Source organism: Astyanax mexicanus, chromosome 6 (genome assembly GCF_023375975.1).
Source record: "Astyanax mexicanus isolate ESR-SI-001 chromosome 6, AstMex3_surface, whole genome shotgun sequence".
Lineage (NCBI taxonomy): Eukaryota > Metazoa > Chordata > Actinopteri > Characiformes > Acestrorhamphidae > Astyanax > Astyanax mexicanus.
The window spans coordinates 42,905,696-42,924,897 of record NC_064413.1 but is presented as its reverse complement, the minus strand read 5'-3'; the positions used below and the strand labels follow the sequence as shown (position 1 = coordinate 42,924,897).

At 36.4% G+C, this 19,202-nt stretch overlaps 1 protein-coding gene across 1 annotated transcript; it reads right to left on the bottom strand.

The window, feature by feature from the left end:
- Positions 1-318: 318 nt before the first annotated feature.
- plekha8 (pleckstrin homology domain containing, family A (phosphoinositide binding specific) member 8) lies at positions 319-18,675 on the bottom strand. The gene is made up of 13 exons (XM_049480417.1): positions 18,481-18,675; positions 16,598-16,714; positions 16,249-16,404; positions 15,372-15,502; positions 14,200-14,358; positions 14,015-14,055; positions 13,760-13,866; positions 10,400-10,706; positions 9,451-9,536; positions 8,204-8,262; positions 5,112-5,313; positions 3,620-3,681; positions 319-3,501 (listed from the first exon to the last, which is right to left on the bottom strand). Exons 1-13 carry the CDS (start codon positions 18,518-18,520, stop codon positions 3,304-3,306), a joined length of 1,665 nt encoding a protein of 554 aa, XP_049336374.1. The 5' UTR covers positions 18,521-18,675; the 3' UTR covers positions 319-3,303.
- Positions 18,676-19,202: the final 527 nt, after the last annotated feature.

Genomic DNA, 19,202 nt, shown 5'->3' with positions numbered 1-19,202 from the left:
TACATACTAATATCTTAGAACTAATGGGGGCTTTTATTTATATTCAGTAATGTTTGTTCCCAGTCACTGTGACTTTTTACAGGAATTAATTTACAAAACATAAAGTAACCAACAAATCACATAGACAACACTGACAGGTTAATTCCTCCACCTATATATACTCCATAATATATATTCCATACTTTTTTACAGGTAACTGTAAACTCTAATTCACAGATTTTTGTATGACGTACAAATGTTCCTAGCCTCCATCATGAATGACATAATTCTTAAAGAGTAACTAAACCCCCTGATTTTAGCTGACTCCACCCTCAGTTCAAAAAAAAAAAAAAGGGGAAGAGAAGTTTGGGAGGGGCACTGGGTGATGTATGGGTTTAGGGGCGTGGCAGAAGGGAGAGCTGATTGGGCAGAGCAGTGTGCCTTCCCTAGCAGTGTTATAGGTACAAAAATCTGCCTATAAATACATTAAATATCACAACAGGTAATTCCTGACAGAATGCCTATGATAAACTATGCGTAACAGTGTATAAAAACAGCCACTAGCCAGGCAATTCAGAAGCACCCAGTGCCAAAGATGTGTGCATTAAAACCTAAAGCTAACTGTAAAAAAATGTAATACATATAAGCCTATTCAGTTTATACAGCTATAAACTAAATATGCCAAATAAAGTGACCGCTATGTGTAACAACACAGATAAACGGAATGTGATCTGCTGCAGTACAAACCCGTTTAGGATCATTACTGTGTTTCCTAAGCAAGGGGAATTAAGAGCTGTGATTGGACGTCTTGCACAGCCATAGTAAGCGTTCAAGTATAAACTATAAGGCATAACTAGCCAGTTTATAACTAATTAGTAAAATTTTTAAATCAGAGTTCATTCATCTTCATTTGACACAAACAAAAATGAACCAAACCCATGCAATACACCATGCACCGAATTGTTCATGAGGCTACATTAACGAGTAAACATGAGTAAGGCATGATTCTTACTGAAGTACATAACTTAATAAATAATGTTGCTAAATAAATGTGCTAAAGAGAAATCACGTTAAAGAAAGTAAAGGTTTTGAAAAATGTATATTTATATTTTTCATCGTTTTGTCTTTGGTCCATCTGGCCAGTCTTAGGTAAACCCTGTGATGCGTCGTGTGTGTGTGTGTATACATATATATATATGTGTGCACATTGGGAATGTAATGATCAAGTTTGTTTAGTGTTAGTAGTCTATTCGAGGCCATGTAACAGAAGAAATAATGATGGACCTTTGTCTGACTCACAGAAACCAGATGAATATTCGTAATTTGTGCTTGCTTTTAGTATAATCGTAACAAAATTGGACACCCCAAAGTATCAATTGTCTTTTGAAACATATTAAAATACATGGACAGTCAAACACATATACAGACTTGAGGGGGAGAGGGGAATGTTAGAGCTACATAACTCTTTTAATAGAGATTTTTTAGAGGCACACTCAAAACAGAAGCCTATGAGAATTACTGGCAAGATAGCGGCACAAGCGACCAAAAACTCCCAACAAATTTGAGTATTTTCCTCATTAAAAATTATGATAACCACTAGATATACTAGACACTAGGCACATTACTATTGTTTAATGTGTAGTTTTAATATTTTATGGCCATGTTCTTAATATCAGTATAAAACAAATAGCTAGTAGTTCATCTCAGTAGATGGCTAGCTGGCTAATGTTCTAGTTCCACCTTAAATGGTGCAACAGATGGCAGAAGCTGCAGCATTTAAGATGAAAATTAATTAAATAATTAATTGCTGCACCACAAAGCCTTATTTCTGGAGACATGCGAAGCCCTAAAGTTAACTAGCTAACCCGCAGCTAGGTTGCTTTAACTGCTATAAAGCGCTAGAAAAAATAAGAGACCACTTAAAAATGATGAGTTTCTTTGATTTTAACAAATTCTAACCTATGAAATATAATCAAGAGGAAGCTGGATGATCACAAGCCATCAAATCAAGCTGAACTGCTTGATTTTCTGCACCAGGCGTGGCATAAAGTTATCCAAAAGCAGTGTGTAAGACTGGTGGAGGAGAACATGCCAAGATGCATGAAAACTGTGATTAAAAATCAGGTTTATTCCACCAAATATTGATTTCTAAACTCTTAAACCTTTATGAATATGAACTTCCATTGAACTGCCATTTCTCATTTTGTGCAAATAAATACTCTAAATGACAATATTTATATTTGGAATTTGGAAGAAATGTTGTCTGTAGTTTATAAAAGAAGACAACAGTGTTTATTTTACTCAAACATAGACCTATAATTAGCAAAATCAGAGAAACTGATTCAGAAACTGAAGCGGTCTAATCGTTTCCAGAGCTATATATCTGTATCAGATGCTTGATGGGTTGACCCAATTCTTAGGGGAGGATTTCACCCCTTCCCCTTGAAACAGAGTCTACACTGGAAAACAAGGGGTAGGGGTACAAAAGAGAAATAGGATTGGGCCATATTGAACACACATGCCTGGAGTAAAGGAAAACAGTCAATGCAGGCCCCGGAGAGAAATGAGGGTTAAAGACCCACAGCTCTGTCATCAAAAACTGCTGTCCAAATCAATTAAATATGTTTAAAAAAGGCAAAGGTTTTTATGGGGTGTCCTTTTTTTTACATTACTTTATGTAATTGGCTTATTGAAGTCAATGGTTGCAAATAAAAAATGTACTGCAAAAAATGTATAAAATATAAATAAAAGTACATAAAATATGAGTATTTTGAGTGTAAATGTTAAACTGCATGAAGAGCACAAACACAAATACTGTGATTTGTATACTTGCTGACCGATCTGTATACTCGCCACATATGTGTATGATATCTGCATAAAAAAAACTATTCAGTAACATTTTTAAAATGCCGTTTCAGAGAATTCGCTAAGGCCTAAGGCCTATCAAAAACAACAGAGAACCCAGAGACCAGAAAACTCCAGAAAACCACAGTCAGCCACAGACCTGTTCTGAAGGTTAGAGAATATTAGTAGCTGTTCCCTGAAAGAACCTTCACAGTCTATGAGACGTACAAATCTTGGCCCCTCTTACACCACTGAGAGTTTAGGTGACTTCACCTTTGATCATACAGGACCAGGGCAATATTGCTATTGATTAAAGCCCAGCCTTCTTGCAGTTTGCTTTATCCCAGTGGACCAAGCCTCTCTGCCTTCAGCAGCACAGGACATCAGGATCTGACACAGAGAGCGATCTCTGCTCAACAGACTGAGCAGCTGAGCTTGAGCTTGGATTTGCCCGCATGCCTGTGTGTGCTGGTGAGCGTCTCACACCACCTCATCGGACTCCAGGCCGTACTCCTCGTACAGAGCGTCCAGGATAGACAGCTGGTTCCCCATGGCAGGCAGGTAGATGGTCAGGTCTCGGTGCATGCAGGTGGTGAAGCACTCCCTCAGCTCATCACCTTCATTAGACACCAGCGCTGCCATAAAGCCACTGTAGGAAGGAGCTGCCCTCAGAGCCAGCTGCAGGACACACACACACACACACACAAACAAAGAAGCCAGTATATGATTAAAAGCTCAGGTTCACAGCTATAAACATAAATAAATATATATTAAAATAATTATCTGTATTACTTACAGCAAAAACTCCTCGTACAACCCATCCATGATACTGCCGGAGTGTCTTTCCATAGGCATTGTCTACGGATAAAGAAATCCACATAAAGAGTTCTATCATTTTGTCACCTTACAAGCACACACTTAAATGTATTTTATTGAGATTTTAAGTGACATATCAACACAAAGTAGCACATAATTGTGAAGTGGACAAAAAAGATTAATGGTGTGAGGTGGAAAAGTATTCATCCCCTTATATCAATACTTAGTAGAGCCACTTTCACTGCAATTACAGCTGCAAGAGGTATGTTTTGGGGTATGTCTCTACCAGTTTTGCACAATTAGAGACTAATATTTGATTTTTGCCCATTCTTTTCCCCACTTTGCAAAATTTAGGTCAGGACTCTGACTGGGCCATTCAAACACATGAATATTATTTGATCTAAACTACTCCACTGTAGCGCTGGCTGTATGTTTAGGGTCATTATCTAGCTGGAAGGTGAATCTCCCTCCCAGTCTCAAGTCTTTTGCAGCCTTCTCCAGGATTGACCTGTATTTAGTGTATTTAGCCCTATAAGTCTTCCCATCAACTCTGACCAGCATTCCTGTCCCTGCAGAAGAAAAGCATCCCCACAGCATGATGCTGCCACCACCATGTTTCACAGTGGGGATGGTGTGTTCAGAGTGATGTGCAGTGTTACTTTTCTACCACATGAAGCAGAAAAGAAACACAATTATGTGCTACTTTGTGTTGGTCTATCACTTAAAATCTCAATAAAATACATTTAAACGTTTGTGGTTGTCAGGTGACAAAATGTGAAAATGGATACTTTTGTGCACCACTGTTGAAAACTGAAACAATTGTGTAGTTTGCTCATTTAACAAATTAAAGCGCCTTTATTTTATGACTGAAAAGCATCAGTGGGAATTAAATTTCATGCCCATTACAAACTGATAGGAATGTTTCAGCTACCATACAAATGTATGCATATGTCCACGTTTGTGGACAGTCCTCCTAATTACTTTATTTAACTACTTTAGTTTCAGAATAAAGATCCACAGTATCGAGCTGTGGTGGAGTAGTCTGTTACCTGCAAACATTTAAAACTGCCCTGTGTTACCACTGCTTTAAGAAGTCACTCACTACATATGTGACAATGGCAGTAAGGTTTGTAAACAACTTTACGACAGATTCGCTGGTTCCAGACCAGCAGGATTGTGGGGCCAGAACGGCACTGACTTTACGGGCCGAGAACCTGTGATTTTGCAGTGGAAAAGCACAGAACCACTCAGGAAATGATGGTGATGAGGTGGGTTGGTGATCATCTAACATCCTAAACTAACTAAAGCAATTTCTGGATGACTTAGCAGCTTTTTCTCAAAGCCACATAATGTGGGATTTATAAAAAACCTGTGGTTTACATATTCTCAGTAAATTTCAATAAAACAGGTTTAGAAATGACAAAGCTCTAAATGTTCACTACAGCGTGCCATCGTGTGCTCCTGACACTTACTCAGTGCTGCATGGACGTCCTGCTCTCCAGAGTGCAGCTCAGACAGGAACTCTTTGAGGAACTTCAGCCCTCGTTTCAGCCACAGTAGAGCTTCGGTGGCCGAGTTCCGCACTTGAGCCACCTCCATTTCCACTTCATACAGAACAATGCTCTGAAGTGTGGGGAATCTCTCAGGGTCCGACTGAAGCTTCTGCTGGACTTTCTGAGGACGGAATTTAACATTTTTAGAGATTTCAAAACTCATATGACTTTCAAACTTTATATACATATTTGTTTAGTCTTTAGCAGTCAAAGTATGGACACACGTCCTTTTATTCAATGTGTTTTCCCTTTTTTATGATTTTTTACATTGGAGTAATTAAAATTATTTTGAAAACAAAAAGTGTTGAAGAAACCAGAATATGTTTTATACTTTAGCTTCTTCTAAGTAGCATATTTATCCTTGAGGACAGATCTGCACACTCTTGGTATTTTAATCTCAGTGTCCTTATGAGGAAGAGTCACCTGGAATAGTTTTCTCAGCATCTTGAAGATAATACCTGGAGGTGCTGACAAATAGTTACTGTTTTCCTTTCCGCTGTAAAACTCCAGCTTATCCCAAATCACCTCAAATCACCATCTCATTATTTACTACATTATTCCATATGTGTCCCTAATTTTTGTGTGCCTTTATTTTTATATGTTTTTATTATTATTTGAATAAAGAAATAAAGAAAAAAAAATGCATTAAATAAGAAAGTGTTTCCAGACCCTTAACTGGTACTTTAAATACTGTCTACACTTGTGGAAAAAAAATAAGAGACCACTTCAGCTTCTGAATCAGTTTCTCTGATTTTGCTATTTATAGGTTTATGTTTGAGTAAAATGAACATTGTTGTTTTATTCTATAAACTACAGACAACATTTCTCCCAAATTCCAAATAAAAATATTTGCAGAAAATGAGAAATGAAAAAAATAAGAGCTTTTAGACCTTAAATAATGCAAACAAAACAAGTTCATATTCATAAAGTTTTAAGAGTTTAGAAATCAATATATGGTGGAATGACGCTGATTTTTAATCACAGTTTTCATGCATTTTGGCATGTTCTCCTCCACCAGTCTTACACATTGCTTTTGGGTAACATTATGCCACTCCTGGTAAATATATTTAAGCAGTTCAGCTTGGTTTGATGGCTTTTGATCATCCATCTTCCTCTTAATTATATTCCAGAGGTTTTCACTTTGGTAAAATCAAAGAAACTCATAATGTTTAAGTGGTCTCTTATTTTTTCCAGAGCTGTAAATATCTGTTGTGGGCTGTAGTAAAAACAAAAATACATCATTGCAAGATTGTTTTGCTGAATGCATTGTGTCATATTAAGGAAGATTGATTGCGTTTTGCTCCCCTTCCTAATGAGACCTTCTGATATATTGTATTGACGGTGTAGAGACCATCTAGTGGCCATGACTATAATAACATGCTTGGATTAGAACATGCTTAACTCAGCAGTAATAATACTGGTACTAATGCTGCACCAGTCCAATACATCCCACATATAAATCCCAAATATATGATGGGTAATTCTGATGCCTAACTAGGCTGAATCTGGAAACTAGTACCACTTGGAACAGCAGAAAGATTAATGCCATGTACAAAGGCACAACCAGGAGTACCCAGTCTCTCCTGGTATTTGAACCCAGTGACCACCTAGCTGCTGGCCTACCTTTCCTACAATTGGGCAATGAGCCACTGTCCAAAATACAGGTTTATTATTTTGGAATTAGAGGCTCTAGCATGCGAAATTGTACTGTTTCGGAAGTGATTTCTAGACTCACACAAGATAATTTATAACTTGTACATGCAGAAATATTGTTCTGTTGCCGATTCTATGCAGACCATTTAATGAGACCTCTCTTGGTGCCATGTGGTGTCATGTGGTACCTGGCACCAAGACTAATGTTGGCAGCAGACTGCATCAATAAGCCTGAGGTGGGTGAATGCCCATAACTCTGTTGCAGGATCACAGTCTATCTATTCCTGAACTACTTTTGGCAGGTACAATACACTGCTTCCCTGAGAAATCCCACAAGATCTGCCTGATGTTTTAGAGCAATCACAGTGCTTTCCTTTTTTTTATTGTCTCAGATCCTTATACTATATAAGTTTCTCGTTTTTAACACATCACCTTTAAGAACTGACTATGTTCACGTACTAACTTATATATGCACCTTTTGATAGAAGCCACTCTAGACCAAGATATTCAAAGCTTTTCACTTCACCTGGTGCTAATGTTATGGCTGATGTATATAGTCATAGTATATAGTGGAAATCTTTATGATGTCCTCTTGAATGACACCAATTCTACTTGAATTCCACTTCCAACATTTGTGGCAACTTCAGAGCATTTAAACATGCAGCTACACTGGATTTTGAGCTTTTAATCATTTTAATGCTCATATAAACAAATATTTTAAATATACTATATTATACTATCCTATATACAACATCCTTATCTATAGTATTCTTTGCATTGCTCTGCATTTTCTCTCTAAGCACTCCAAAACACAAATCTGAACACTGCAAAAAAAATCTATTGTGAAAAAAATAGGCAAAATATAAGTAAATTGAGATGTATATGCTAACATTAAATAGAACAATCTGCCAAATTAGTAAGTAAACTTAAATAAGCTTGATTTCGTAGATTTTAAATCAAGCAAAATTTGGCTTAAATTTGAAAACAAGAACCAGAATAACCTGACTGGTGACTTTTTGTGTACAATTTAAGTTAAAGACTGCTTTTTTTCTAAAAGAAGCAAAATAATATTACACATAAAATGCTTGATAAGAAAAATAAATTGTATCACCTTAAAATCAGATGCTAATATTTAGATGTTTGCAGTGCAGGAACATTTTAAAACTAATAAAACAAAGGTATCCAGCCAAAAATCAATATAACTATAGTGTGATACATCACCTAAATGAACACGTTAAAGCTATTGTTACTGACCAATAAACCAATAGAGGGTCCTAATTTGATTATGAATAAGTATAAAAATAAGCTCCTTTCTAACTGATTCATTGTCTGGGAGAATGATAGATATTGCCACTCACCTTAATGTTCCCCACAAAATCTATTTTAACTGGAGCGAAGACTGTTGGTCCCAGCTTGTCTGAGAAGAAAAAGCCTGCATCATTTTGCTGCTGTTTAGTATTTAGAACATTATAGGCCAACATGTACAAAGCAGTGTACTGGCTGATGAAGCGTCCCATAGGTGAGGAATGGGCCCATTCCCAGCAACACAAAAGAGATCATGGCAAGCTGAAATGTCCATAGTCCATACATCTGATGGAATGTGGGCACTTTGTTTAAATCATTGGTTTCCTGAAGTGCAACAGTGCTTTACCATTCAGAATTCCCTCTGTTCTGTGCTTAGTTCAGCTCAGGAGTGGCTTGTTAAATACCCAGCATCCAGAGTTGGATCAGGTACATTGAGAGCAGAGAAAAGACTGAAATGTGCAGAAATTGTTACTCCTGGACCAGGATGAGACGCTTAAAAGAGTTCTGGGCTGTATGTTTAATGTTTTGTCTGACTGTCTGTCCTGCGATCATATTTATGTAAATCTGCTTTGTGACAGAAAGCGGTTGTAAAAAGTGCTATATAAACAAATTTGATTTGATTTGATAATATCTATGGCACAATACAAAATTACAAAAAGTTGGCAGTTCACAAATCCAGTAAAAAAAACTTGTAGAAAAATCTCACAAATTAATAAATAGGCTAAATAAAATTCTAACAATTCTGCATTAATTACCATGCATAATAACATAAGTTACATAAAAAAGAAAGTGTGTAACAGTCAGTCATCTTTTATTTTTTTTACTATGTTGTCTGCAAAAGCACACTCACTGAAATAAATTTTCTAGATTTGTATTCTAGCTTTGTGCTTATTATACATAAACAGCCTGATCAACAATAAAACTACAGTGATCTGAATTCCACTAGATATATTATTTTAGAAAATAATTATTTATTCATTTATTTATTATTGAAGTCAGACTGTAGGCCAAACTGGACAAAAAGGTCTACATTATTACATCTTTATTTTTTATTTTTTTATCAGTCCTGAGCAGGCCTCTACAACAAAGACAGTAAAGCCCAGAATCTGCAATAACTGTGAAGCAGAAAAGAACCCAACAGTGAAAAGGAAAAGAAAATAAAGCTGCCAGACCATGAAGATGAAAATGTTCAGTGTGAAGAATGAAAAGCAAGGAAATCATGATGCGGGTGCGGGTGGTGACCTTTAAATGGTGAGGAAATCGGGATTGATGGAAAGAGTGAAAGGAGAAACCGTCCTACCTAATACTGGCACTATAGCATAGCAAGAGTCCAAAAAGGCCTGTGTGGGGATACCACTGCCGTCCTCCAGTCTTATATCACTAAATCTACAAAAGGAAAACCACACACATTCAGAAAATAACGCATTAGTGCACACAATAACTCAATGGACTTAATTGTTTATTTGATGAACACAAACACTCAAGACAACAAAAAGAATACAGCTGAAGCAAAGTCATGTAACTCAAGCAAACTGAGAAAAAAGAAAAACAGAAAAACATGCATCCCTTTCTGATCTGCGTCACAATTCTAAAGAACAGCTACAGATCTGCACCAAAAACTGTATTTGTTAGTTACTGTATGAGTGTATGAGTGACACTTTATTAATACTTTGGATTCCATTCACATTTGAGAGTAATACTCACAAAGGTAATACTAGATATACAATATATTAGAAAAATTAAACGTTGTTTAAGACTCACTCTTACTTTTGTGAGAGTATGATGGTGTAATACATTACTGACAATTTCATAATTGCACAAGGGAAATGATGGGAGCAGTAGTGTAACAAAAAAGTCTCTACAAACCCATTATCACAGGCAGGGCCTCGTTTTCAGTGTAATGTGAGAGAAAACACACTCACATGAATACCTGATCAATCACAAGCTATCCTCCACATATTACACTCTCTATGTGCTGCACTGAAGTGCTGAAAAACTGTTAGATAATTAGTAAGACTGATATAAGTCATTAACTAGTATAGTTAAACTCACACTACTTTAACAGCAGTTCTGCAAAAAAAAACACAGCTTGAAAGCTATAAATGTTAAAGATACTCAAATATTATCTCAGTCACAGTACTGTGAGTAAATAACACTTCTTACTACACAAATAGAACATATCATACATGACAGGCTGTGTAATTTGGTCCTGAATATCTCAAGCTTATAGCGGTAGATGTTCCTCATACCTGTGGCTCATACTACTGAAGAATGTTTCCACCTGATCTTCTTCCTCCTTTTTACCCTGTGACTCGAGCTCAGTGTCTTCAGGGACAACTTCCTTTTGATCACTGGCTGGCTGCTCTCGGCTCTGTCTGGAGCTAGAACGGACTTCCTCTTGGGCATTATCTACTTCCTCTGGACATGTGTCTGCTTTTGCCTCCTCTCTGGGATGCTCACCCTCAGGAGCACTTTGCAGGGTAGAGGAAGTAGCATCCTCAACCTCCCGTTGGTCCTCGTTCTCCTCCTCTGCCATACTGTTCTCTGTTACGCATACTGAAGACAAAGAGAATGACAAGATGAGAAACTGAATGAAAAGTCTGATTGAAGCAAACAGATAAACCTTATTTGAACACAATCAGCTGTATATTGTTTTAGAAATAAAAATAAATCACACAACAAAGGAAAACTGCAATAGTTATTTTCCTTCAGAGTATTATATACAGCTCTGGAAAAAAAATAAGAGACCACTAAAAATTATACATTTCTTGATTTTACCAAATTGCAAACCCCTGGAATATAATCAAGTGGGAGATGGATGATCACAAGCCATCAAACCAAGCTGAACTGCTTGAATTTTTGCACCAGGAGGACATAAAGTTATCCAAAAGCAGTGTGTAAGACTGGTGGAGGAGAACATGATGCCAAGATGCATGAAAACTGTGATTAAATACCAGGGTTATTCACCAAACATTGATTTATGAACTCTTAAAAAATTGTATGAATATGAGCTTGTTTGCATTATTTGAGGTTTAAAAGCTCTGCATCTTTTTTTTGTTATTTCAGTTATTTCTATATATTTCTATATATCTATTCTATTTCTATATTTTCTGCAAATAAATGCTCTAAACGACAATATTTTTATTTGGAATTTGGACGAAATGTTGTCAGAGAAACTTATTCAGAAACTGAAGCTTGCACCAGAAGTCAATGACCCAGTATGTTACAATATTAATAAGGAAGTAAAATTTTGATTATATTGGGCACATGCTATCTGTTTCTGGAAGTTGTTTCAGAGGAAATGAGAAATGTGAACTTTCCTTTTGCATCATGCATCAAAAAATACTTTATATTTTTAAATGTCACTAATTTTCACAAACTTGATCACAAGTCCTAAATCTAAGGAGAATCTTCATAATCAGAGGGCACAATTATAGTTCCAAATATAGCCGCAAGCGGCAATCATCGGGTTCAAGCACCAACTTGCACAATGGTGCCTACTGGAGCATTGAATGGTGATGTGTAAGAAGGTCTAATATGATTGGAGATGCCCTGTCACATTTAGAAATTATCAAGTTTTTCACCTGTTATTAATGTTGAGCAGAGGCCTTTCAACCTGATCAGTGCTTAAATTCACATGTAAATCTAGTGAACTTTGTAGGATATTCATTAAGTGAGTTAGAACTAGTCAAAAGGTGTCTACATGTTATTGGTATTGATCAGGTGGCTTCAACCAGAATGTTCACAAAGTGGTATTCAGATTGACCTTTGAACCTTTGCAGAACAAGCTGAAATGTTTGACCAAACAAGTTTAAATTAACACAAAGGAGTGAATGTTCTGATATGACATGTCATTACAAAGTTATTATAAATCTAGTTCTGAATTAAATGGCGCTTCATCAAGCACCAACTAGCACAATGGTGCCTACTAGAGCATAGGATGGTGACGTGTAAGAACGTCTAACACAATTGGAGACATTCTGTCACATTTAAAATGATCAAAAGTCTTTCACCTGTTATTAATGTTGAGAAGAGGCACAAAGGAGTGAATGTTCTGATATGACATGTAATGTCAAGTTATTCTTAATCTAGTTCTGTATTAAATGGCGCTTCATCAGAGTGATATTGTACAGAGGTCTTTAACATTGTGAGATTACAGCAAATACTGCAGAGTTACAGCAATTTAGGTTAGAAATTCCAAGGACGCACAGATTGCTTGATGCCTGGAGAGTATTGTATGTGAAATTTTCACAAATGTTTTTAATGAACATTTACCTAGAGACTCTACAGTGTGCAGCAAGACTGAAATGGAGGTGATAGGCCAAATATCCAGAGAGTAGTTTCCATATAGCTATTTTCAAACAATTAGCAATTATGAATAAACAAAGCACTTTTTAAACATAGTTGTATTGAGAAATTTGTCAGAGCCACTGTACTAAATATGGCAAAAACAATTAGATGTCAAAATAGTACAGCATGATTGACATATACTCGTTTTTTTGGAACAGCGCCCCCCAGTGGGCGGATTGTTTCAGCACTTTGCAGGTCACTACAGTGTCTCCACCTGAACATAACTGCCAAATATCATCCAGATTGGGCAACATTCAGCCTGCCAAAATGTCTGCTGAATGCTGATTGGCTGATGGTGTTCAGCCATGTTGATTGATTAAGTTGCCATTTGAACATCCTTTAGAGGCTGTATGATAGATTCTGCATGCAAAGTTTCAACTTGCTAGGTTGCACGGTTGCTGAGAAACAGTGCTCCAAATTTATCTCTTGAAGTGAATGGGGCATATATCCGGAAGGACTAATTTGCATATGGCGGCCATATTGTTTACATATTTCAACTTTTTCTTAATGAATATTGAAGCGCATGCTCTCACGAGTGTTTTGATACCAAACATGCCAGGATTGGTCAAAATTCCTAGGACTAGTTTGCAAAAGTAGGTTTTGCATATTATGCAAATTATCACAAAATCTATATAGACGGAAGTGCATGGTCCAAATTGGAAAGTTGTTGGTATTGACCCAAGGAATCCATCAAAAAAAGAATTTTGAATGTAGGTCTTATGGTTTTTGAGTTATTGAGAAAATTGTGAAAAATGAATTTCCTTGTTTATAGCGCCACCACTTGACCAATCGGTGCCATTTTTGTTGTCCACCGAGATGCACTGATCCTTCATCTACCTACCAAGTTTCATTTCTCTATGACTTACGGTTTAGGCTGCACAACTGTTTTTACAGGAGAAAAAGAATAATAATAATAAGAAGAAGAAGAAGAAGAAGAAGAAGAAAAATCTTAGCAAAAACAATAGGGTTCTACGCACCTTCGGTGCTTGAACCCTAATAATATATTTTTTGGTTGGAAAATATATGTGTGCCTGTATTTGTCTATACACAGGAAATGTGGCAGTGTTAAATCAACACTGTTAGTGTTAAATTAACACTGAGAGTGTAAAGTTTAACACTAACAGTGTTGATTTAACACTGCCAAATTTCCTGTGTATAGTGTGTAATTTGTGCTTATGCCCTTTAAATGAAGCAAAAATCCTATTATTTTGTCAGTAATTTCATTGATGACATGATCAGATTAACATTAAAGTGTCTACCTGTGGGTGTGTTCTCTGGTGGAGGAGACGGGGGTCTTCGCTCAGATTCACTCCCCACACCCTCACGTGCTGATGCTCTTGGTGAGCTGTTTACTGAACCCTTCTGTCTGCAAAATAAATATAGAATCTTTTATCAAACTTATTTTTTTCTTTTGGACTCACCAATACACCAAGGGCATGTACACTGGAAAATCCAGATACAATACAAATGTCTTCACACAAAAGGATACACATAATACAGGTCAGTCAACATACTTGTCCTCTGAATGGCGACTTGTTTGGTTAAGAGGTTTGATCTGCAGGACAAAAAAGAGAGAGAGAGGCTATTTAATTTATATAAAATTTCACCTGATTAAATCACACCATCACCGGTAAACCAGTAAAATACAGCATATTCTGAAACTAAAAGGATGAAAATAGATTTTGAAATTCATCCACACCTTCTGAGGTTTGACTGCTGCAACAGGTGGTGACCCTGGTGGGCTATGGCCAATTACATCAGGACTGAAGGTCCGGCTGGCGAGCTGCATACAGTCCTCCAGAGTCTTCAGAAAGGTGGTGCATGTAGACTTCACCAGAGCGCCTGAATCATTCCCTGTCTGAGAACCAAACAGAACACTTCTCAGAGCAGCACACAGAACACAGCAGATCACTAATGCCTGGCCCACACTACAGTATTAAAAATAAATCCTAATCAATGTTAAAAAAAAAACATGACAGCCCCCTAATTTAATGATATTGATTACTATTTTTTTTCGTCCTTAACTGTTTTAGTGCCCTACGTGATCTGACCTGCATTAAACCACACAGTTTTTCCAAATTTCTCCTTCATAAAGTTAAATATTAATTGAAAATGATCAACTGCTTATTAAGCTTACATGTAACAGGGATATATAAGAATGATATAAGAATGTTGTTTTCTGTCTGTAATACACACAAAATAAACCACAACTATCATAAAATAAAAAATATATTAAAATACATAAAATTAACAAAATGTTTTATTCCTAAGCATGGTGAAAGTATTCTAAATCATAAAGAATTAGTAATAATGAGCTTCTATTAATTTGCCTTATTTGATCCCTAATGTCTGGGTTGCAGATTTTTTTCCAGTGCAGTGGGCAGGGCTAAGCTCCAGTTTCCTTGGCTGGTTTATGATTTATTCTGATGGAAAACAGGTCTTAATTAGTTTTCTGTGCATTGATTTCCACTCCAATTGACACAGGGTCTGAAAGAGTCAAAATTGCTAAAATGGGAAAACTGCCAGTGTGGGTTATAAGAAAGCTGTGCAATGGCTGGGATTTCTTATCAAACATTTAGAATTCTAGTTCAGAAATACTTCAAATTAATTTAAAAGTAAAAAACATCTTGTTTTATCCAAGTGACTCTACTTCTACCACACTCTACAGGATAATCTGGAAAGTTCATCATTTATAATCACCCTAAAATAAGCAGACTTGTTGCACCTGTTCAGGAGGAGCATATTGGTATCAAAATAGTTTTATTGTGAGCCAGGCTTTAAGAAAGTGAAATATGTGAATGTGGAAGTGTAGACATCCATACTCAAATTCCAGACCATTTAGCAGGACAATTAAAAACCCCTTCAACTTACTTCTGTAGAGCCTGATTCCTCTTCACCCAAAGGATTCTCTTTGATTTTGTTCACTTGCTCAAGAAGAAGGTCACAGTAGAGTCTCAGCTCAGACATCTTTGTTTTCAGTGCTTCTGTGTTCTCCTGTAGTTCTGATAAGACATTGACAAGACACAACATAATAATAATCTCATATTTTATACTGTCACAACAATATGTGGACAAAAGCATTTGGACACATGAGCATGTAATGTTTCTTACAAGTCAGGGATATTAACAAAAATAGTTTATCCTGCTTATGTTGGTGTAACATTCTCTAATGTTTAGGCACGGCTTTCTACTATAGCTTTTGGAGCAATACTGTGAGGATTTGATTGCATTTAGTGACATGATGTAATGGACAGAGTTTTAAATGGAGCACCATCATTCTAAAGAACACAGTTCCACTGCTCACACCCCAAAGTTTCTGTCCAATTCCTGGTATACATTTATCTGCTACAAAGAGTCATATACTACTGGGTACACTTCTCTAAAAGGACTAGACATATTCATCTCAGGACTGTGCATGTTCATCTCAGTCAGCAGTGGCTGCAGCTTAAAGTAGCGAAACGCATTTATTAGACAGTAGGTCCACAAACATTTAGACATACAGGGAACGTTTGTCAGTTTTTTTTTATATATATATTTTTTATACTAAAAATATATGAGTTCATTTATTTTTCTTAAAGGTCCTGGCATTTACTGCCAATTTCTTATGGTAAATTTTATGAACCATTTCCAATTATTGAATTATTGACAATTATAGAAAATAACTGGAAAAATGGGGGTATTCTAAAACTTTTAACCAGTAGTGTAGGTTACAAATGCTAGGACAAGTTCTAGGAGGTTTATCACTTACCCTTCTCTCTCTTGGTCCGATTGTCTGTCAGACAGGCTTTTGCACTTCCTAACGCTACCAGCCATTTCTGTCTCTCTGCTGCATTGATGGCCCTGAGGTAGAAATACTGCTCTCCTGGTATGGTCAGATCCACTCTTGTGAAATCTGATGGATGCACTGTAAAGAGTTTAAGAGGTAAAATAAACAGAAGCTAACAGTAGCTGCTCTTGAGGAAATTATGCAAGATAATACAAGGTAATATTAAACTTTAGACCTTATACTGCACAATACAATACATCAAAGAGTTTACAGTGGGTGTGGACGACCAAACCCTAAATCTCTACTGGAAAAGTTCAGACCTTTATATTACCTTGTATTTCGCACACAGAAATCTTGATGCTGCCTTTGCATCCTTTCCAAGCATCTTCTTGAGAATCGTAGTATGAAAGTGTGCCGCCAACTAATACAAACCAGCGAGGCTGCCAGCCTAGAGGGGAAAGGGGAATGTTGGTGAAGTTCTCTCATGTAATAAACAGTAATAACACATTGTGATACAACATTTCAGTTTTAGATATTTGAGATACTGAATATAACATAGATTTAACACCTTTGTTAATAAGCTGTACTACTGTTTCTAATGAGATTTTACTATAAATTTTATTCCAGTTTGTGCTCTTTACTGAAGTTCCCAAAACCGCACGGTCAATTTCAGTCCTATCAAGGATACAGCTTTTGTTAAAAGAACGGAACCAGTTCTTATAAGATTTAAAATAACTTAATACAACAAAGTTATGTCATGACTGTAAGATATTTTATAGACTAAAATACCTTAAAAGTAGACTTCACCATCACCTGACTACCACCTGAGTTAATTGTCATAATATTGACTGTTTTTACATTCTACATATGAATCTAAGCTTCATAGCTGTGAGCAACAGGGTTTTGTTGACAGTTGATAATCACTCATTGGAGCTTAAATATTTTCTGTTATCAGTGTAGTTTCGTAAAGTCAAATGAATCACTGTCACCAGACATGACAGCTCATTTTCAGATAAGGCTGGACTCATGTGACCTGTTAGCTACTTAATCAATATTATGTGTATATATGTAAATTATATATACACACATATTGAAGTTAACCTAGGTTAGATAGCTAGCTTCCCTATAAAAGTGACTGGAATGTTATGAACGCTATTAAAACACTAACATACCTAAAATAATGAACAAACAAGTAGGGGTGGGCGATATGGCTCTAAAATAATATCACGATATTTCAGGGTATTTTTGCGATAACGATATACTTTGCGATATAGGAAAACTAAAAACTATGAGGAATATATAATAATATATAATATAATAGGAGTATAGTATAATAGTATAACAGTATAATCATAATGTGGCAAAATAAATAAAATAGCATAAAATAATATAATGCAGCAAATAATATTGCAGAATATTTAGCGCATGCATATAAACTGCAAACTAAAACAATTATACAATAAATACACCTAAAGCTTCACAGTAAATAATAGACTACTTTTAAGACAGAACTGCCCTATTACCACGATATGGATTTTTAATATCATGATATTTTTGTGTCACGATATAATATTGCCCACCCCTACAAATAAGTAAATGTTTTATGTATATATAATGTCACATTTACTTTAAACTAGAATATAACAGTGTATTCAACCAGTATCTCCAAGCTAGGGTAGCTGTTCCAATAATAAATCCCTCCTGTAGCTGGATAAACAAGTTTACTAGTAGAGTTAACTATTTTAGAAGTCAGACAGCCATCTTAAGGTAATTACTACACATTTTTATTTAAACCCATAAACTACACAACCTTACAAACTCCCCACACTGGAGTATACAGCTCTTTAGAGCTTGTCTAGACTTTAGTATTTAGAATAGGCTAATTATATGGTGAAATAGGCTAATGTTACGTTAGCAATAATAACTTTAACGTTACGTAAATAAACTAATGTTAGCTAACAGCACAGACAGCTAGCTAACTAGCTTATTAGAGCTACAGGCTTCAGGGCAGAGTTGTGTACTGATGGAGCCGAGTCTGTAGTCCTTACTAAAGCTGTTTATGTTATTAAAGCTGCTATATTAGTCTATGAATGGACTGTCCAAGTCAGGAAAACACTTACGATAGCCCGCTGGCTAACGTAACGCTAAGTTATCTGACATTTTGGCTTTAGTAGTTAAAACTGAAGCAGCTACGTAACGCTAACGTTAACTCACCACTTATATAATTGGTCCACTTGTACAGAACTCCCTCCATGGCAGCGCTAATAAGGACAGCTCATACTCCACAAACAGCCCCCCAACATTTAACAGATACTCTTTAAAAACCCCAAACCCGCAGCTTTAACACGATCAGCAGCTCCTCGCTGATTTCAGATTACGGACACAGACAGCGCACACACTGTACGAGAATACCGACCCACGTGATCTGACGGAGCTCAGCAGAGCCGGTTTACGGAGAGCTTGAGCACTGCACAGAGCGAATAATCACTGCACACCGATAGAGGGAGCCCGCGAGGGAGTCCTCAATGAATGGGAGGAAATAGAGCTAAACGGCTAAAAACACAAATAAAAATTTGCGAATAACAACGTATACATAATGTTTCTTTAATAACGGAAGGTATAATAACGTATTTTTCTTAAAAAGCAAAAAAATCGTACTTGTATGTTTCCATTTTTTACAGTGCACAGATTTTGACCAGTAGAAACGCTAGCAATACTGCTACTGTGTGCCGATTGACTGGGAGCAGATGCTGGAGTTAAAAAAAACCAGGGTTATTTCACCAAATATTGATTTCTGAACTATTAAAACTTTATGAATATGAACTTGCTTTCTTTGCATTATTTAAGGTTTGAGCTCTGCATCTTTTTTGTTATTTCAGCCATTTCTCATTTTCTGCAAATAAATGCTCGGAATGCTCAGATATATGGTCACAACA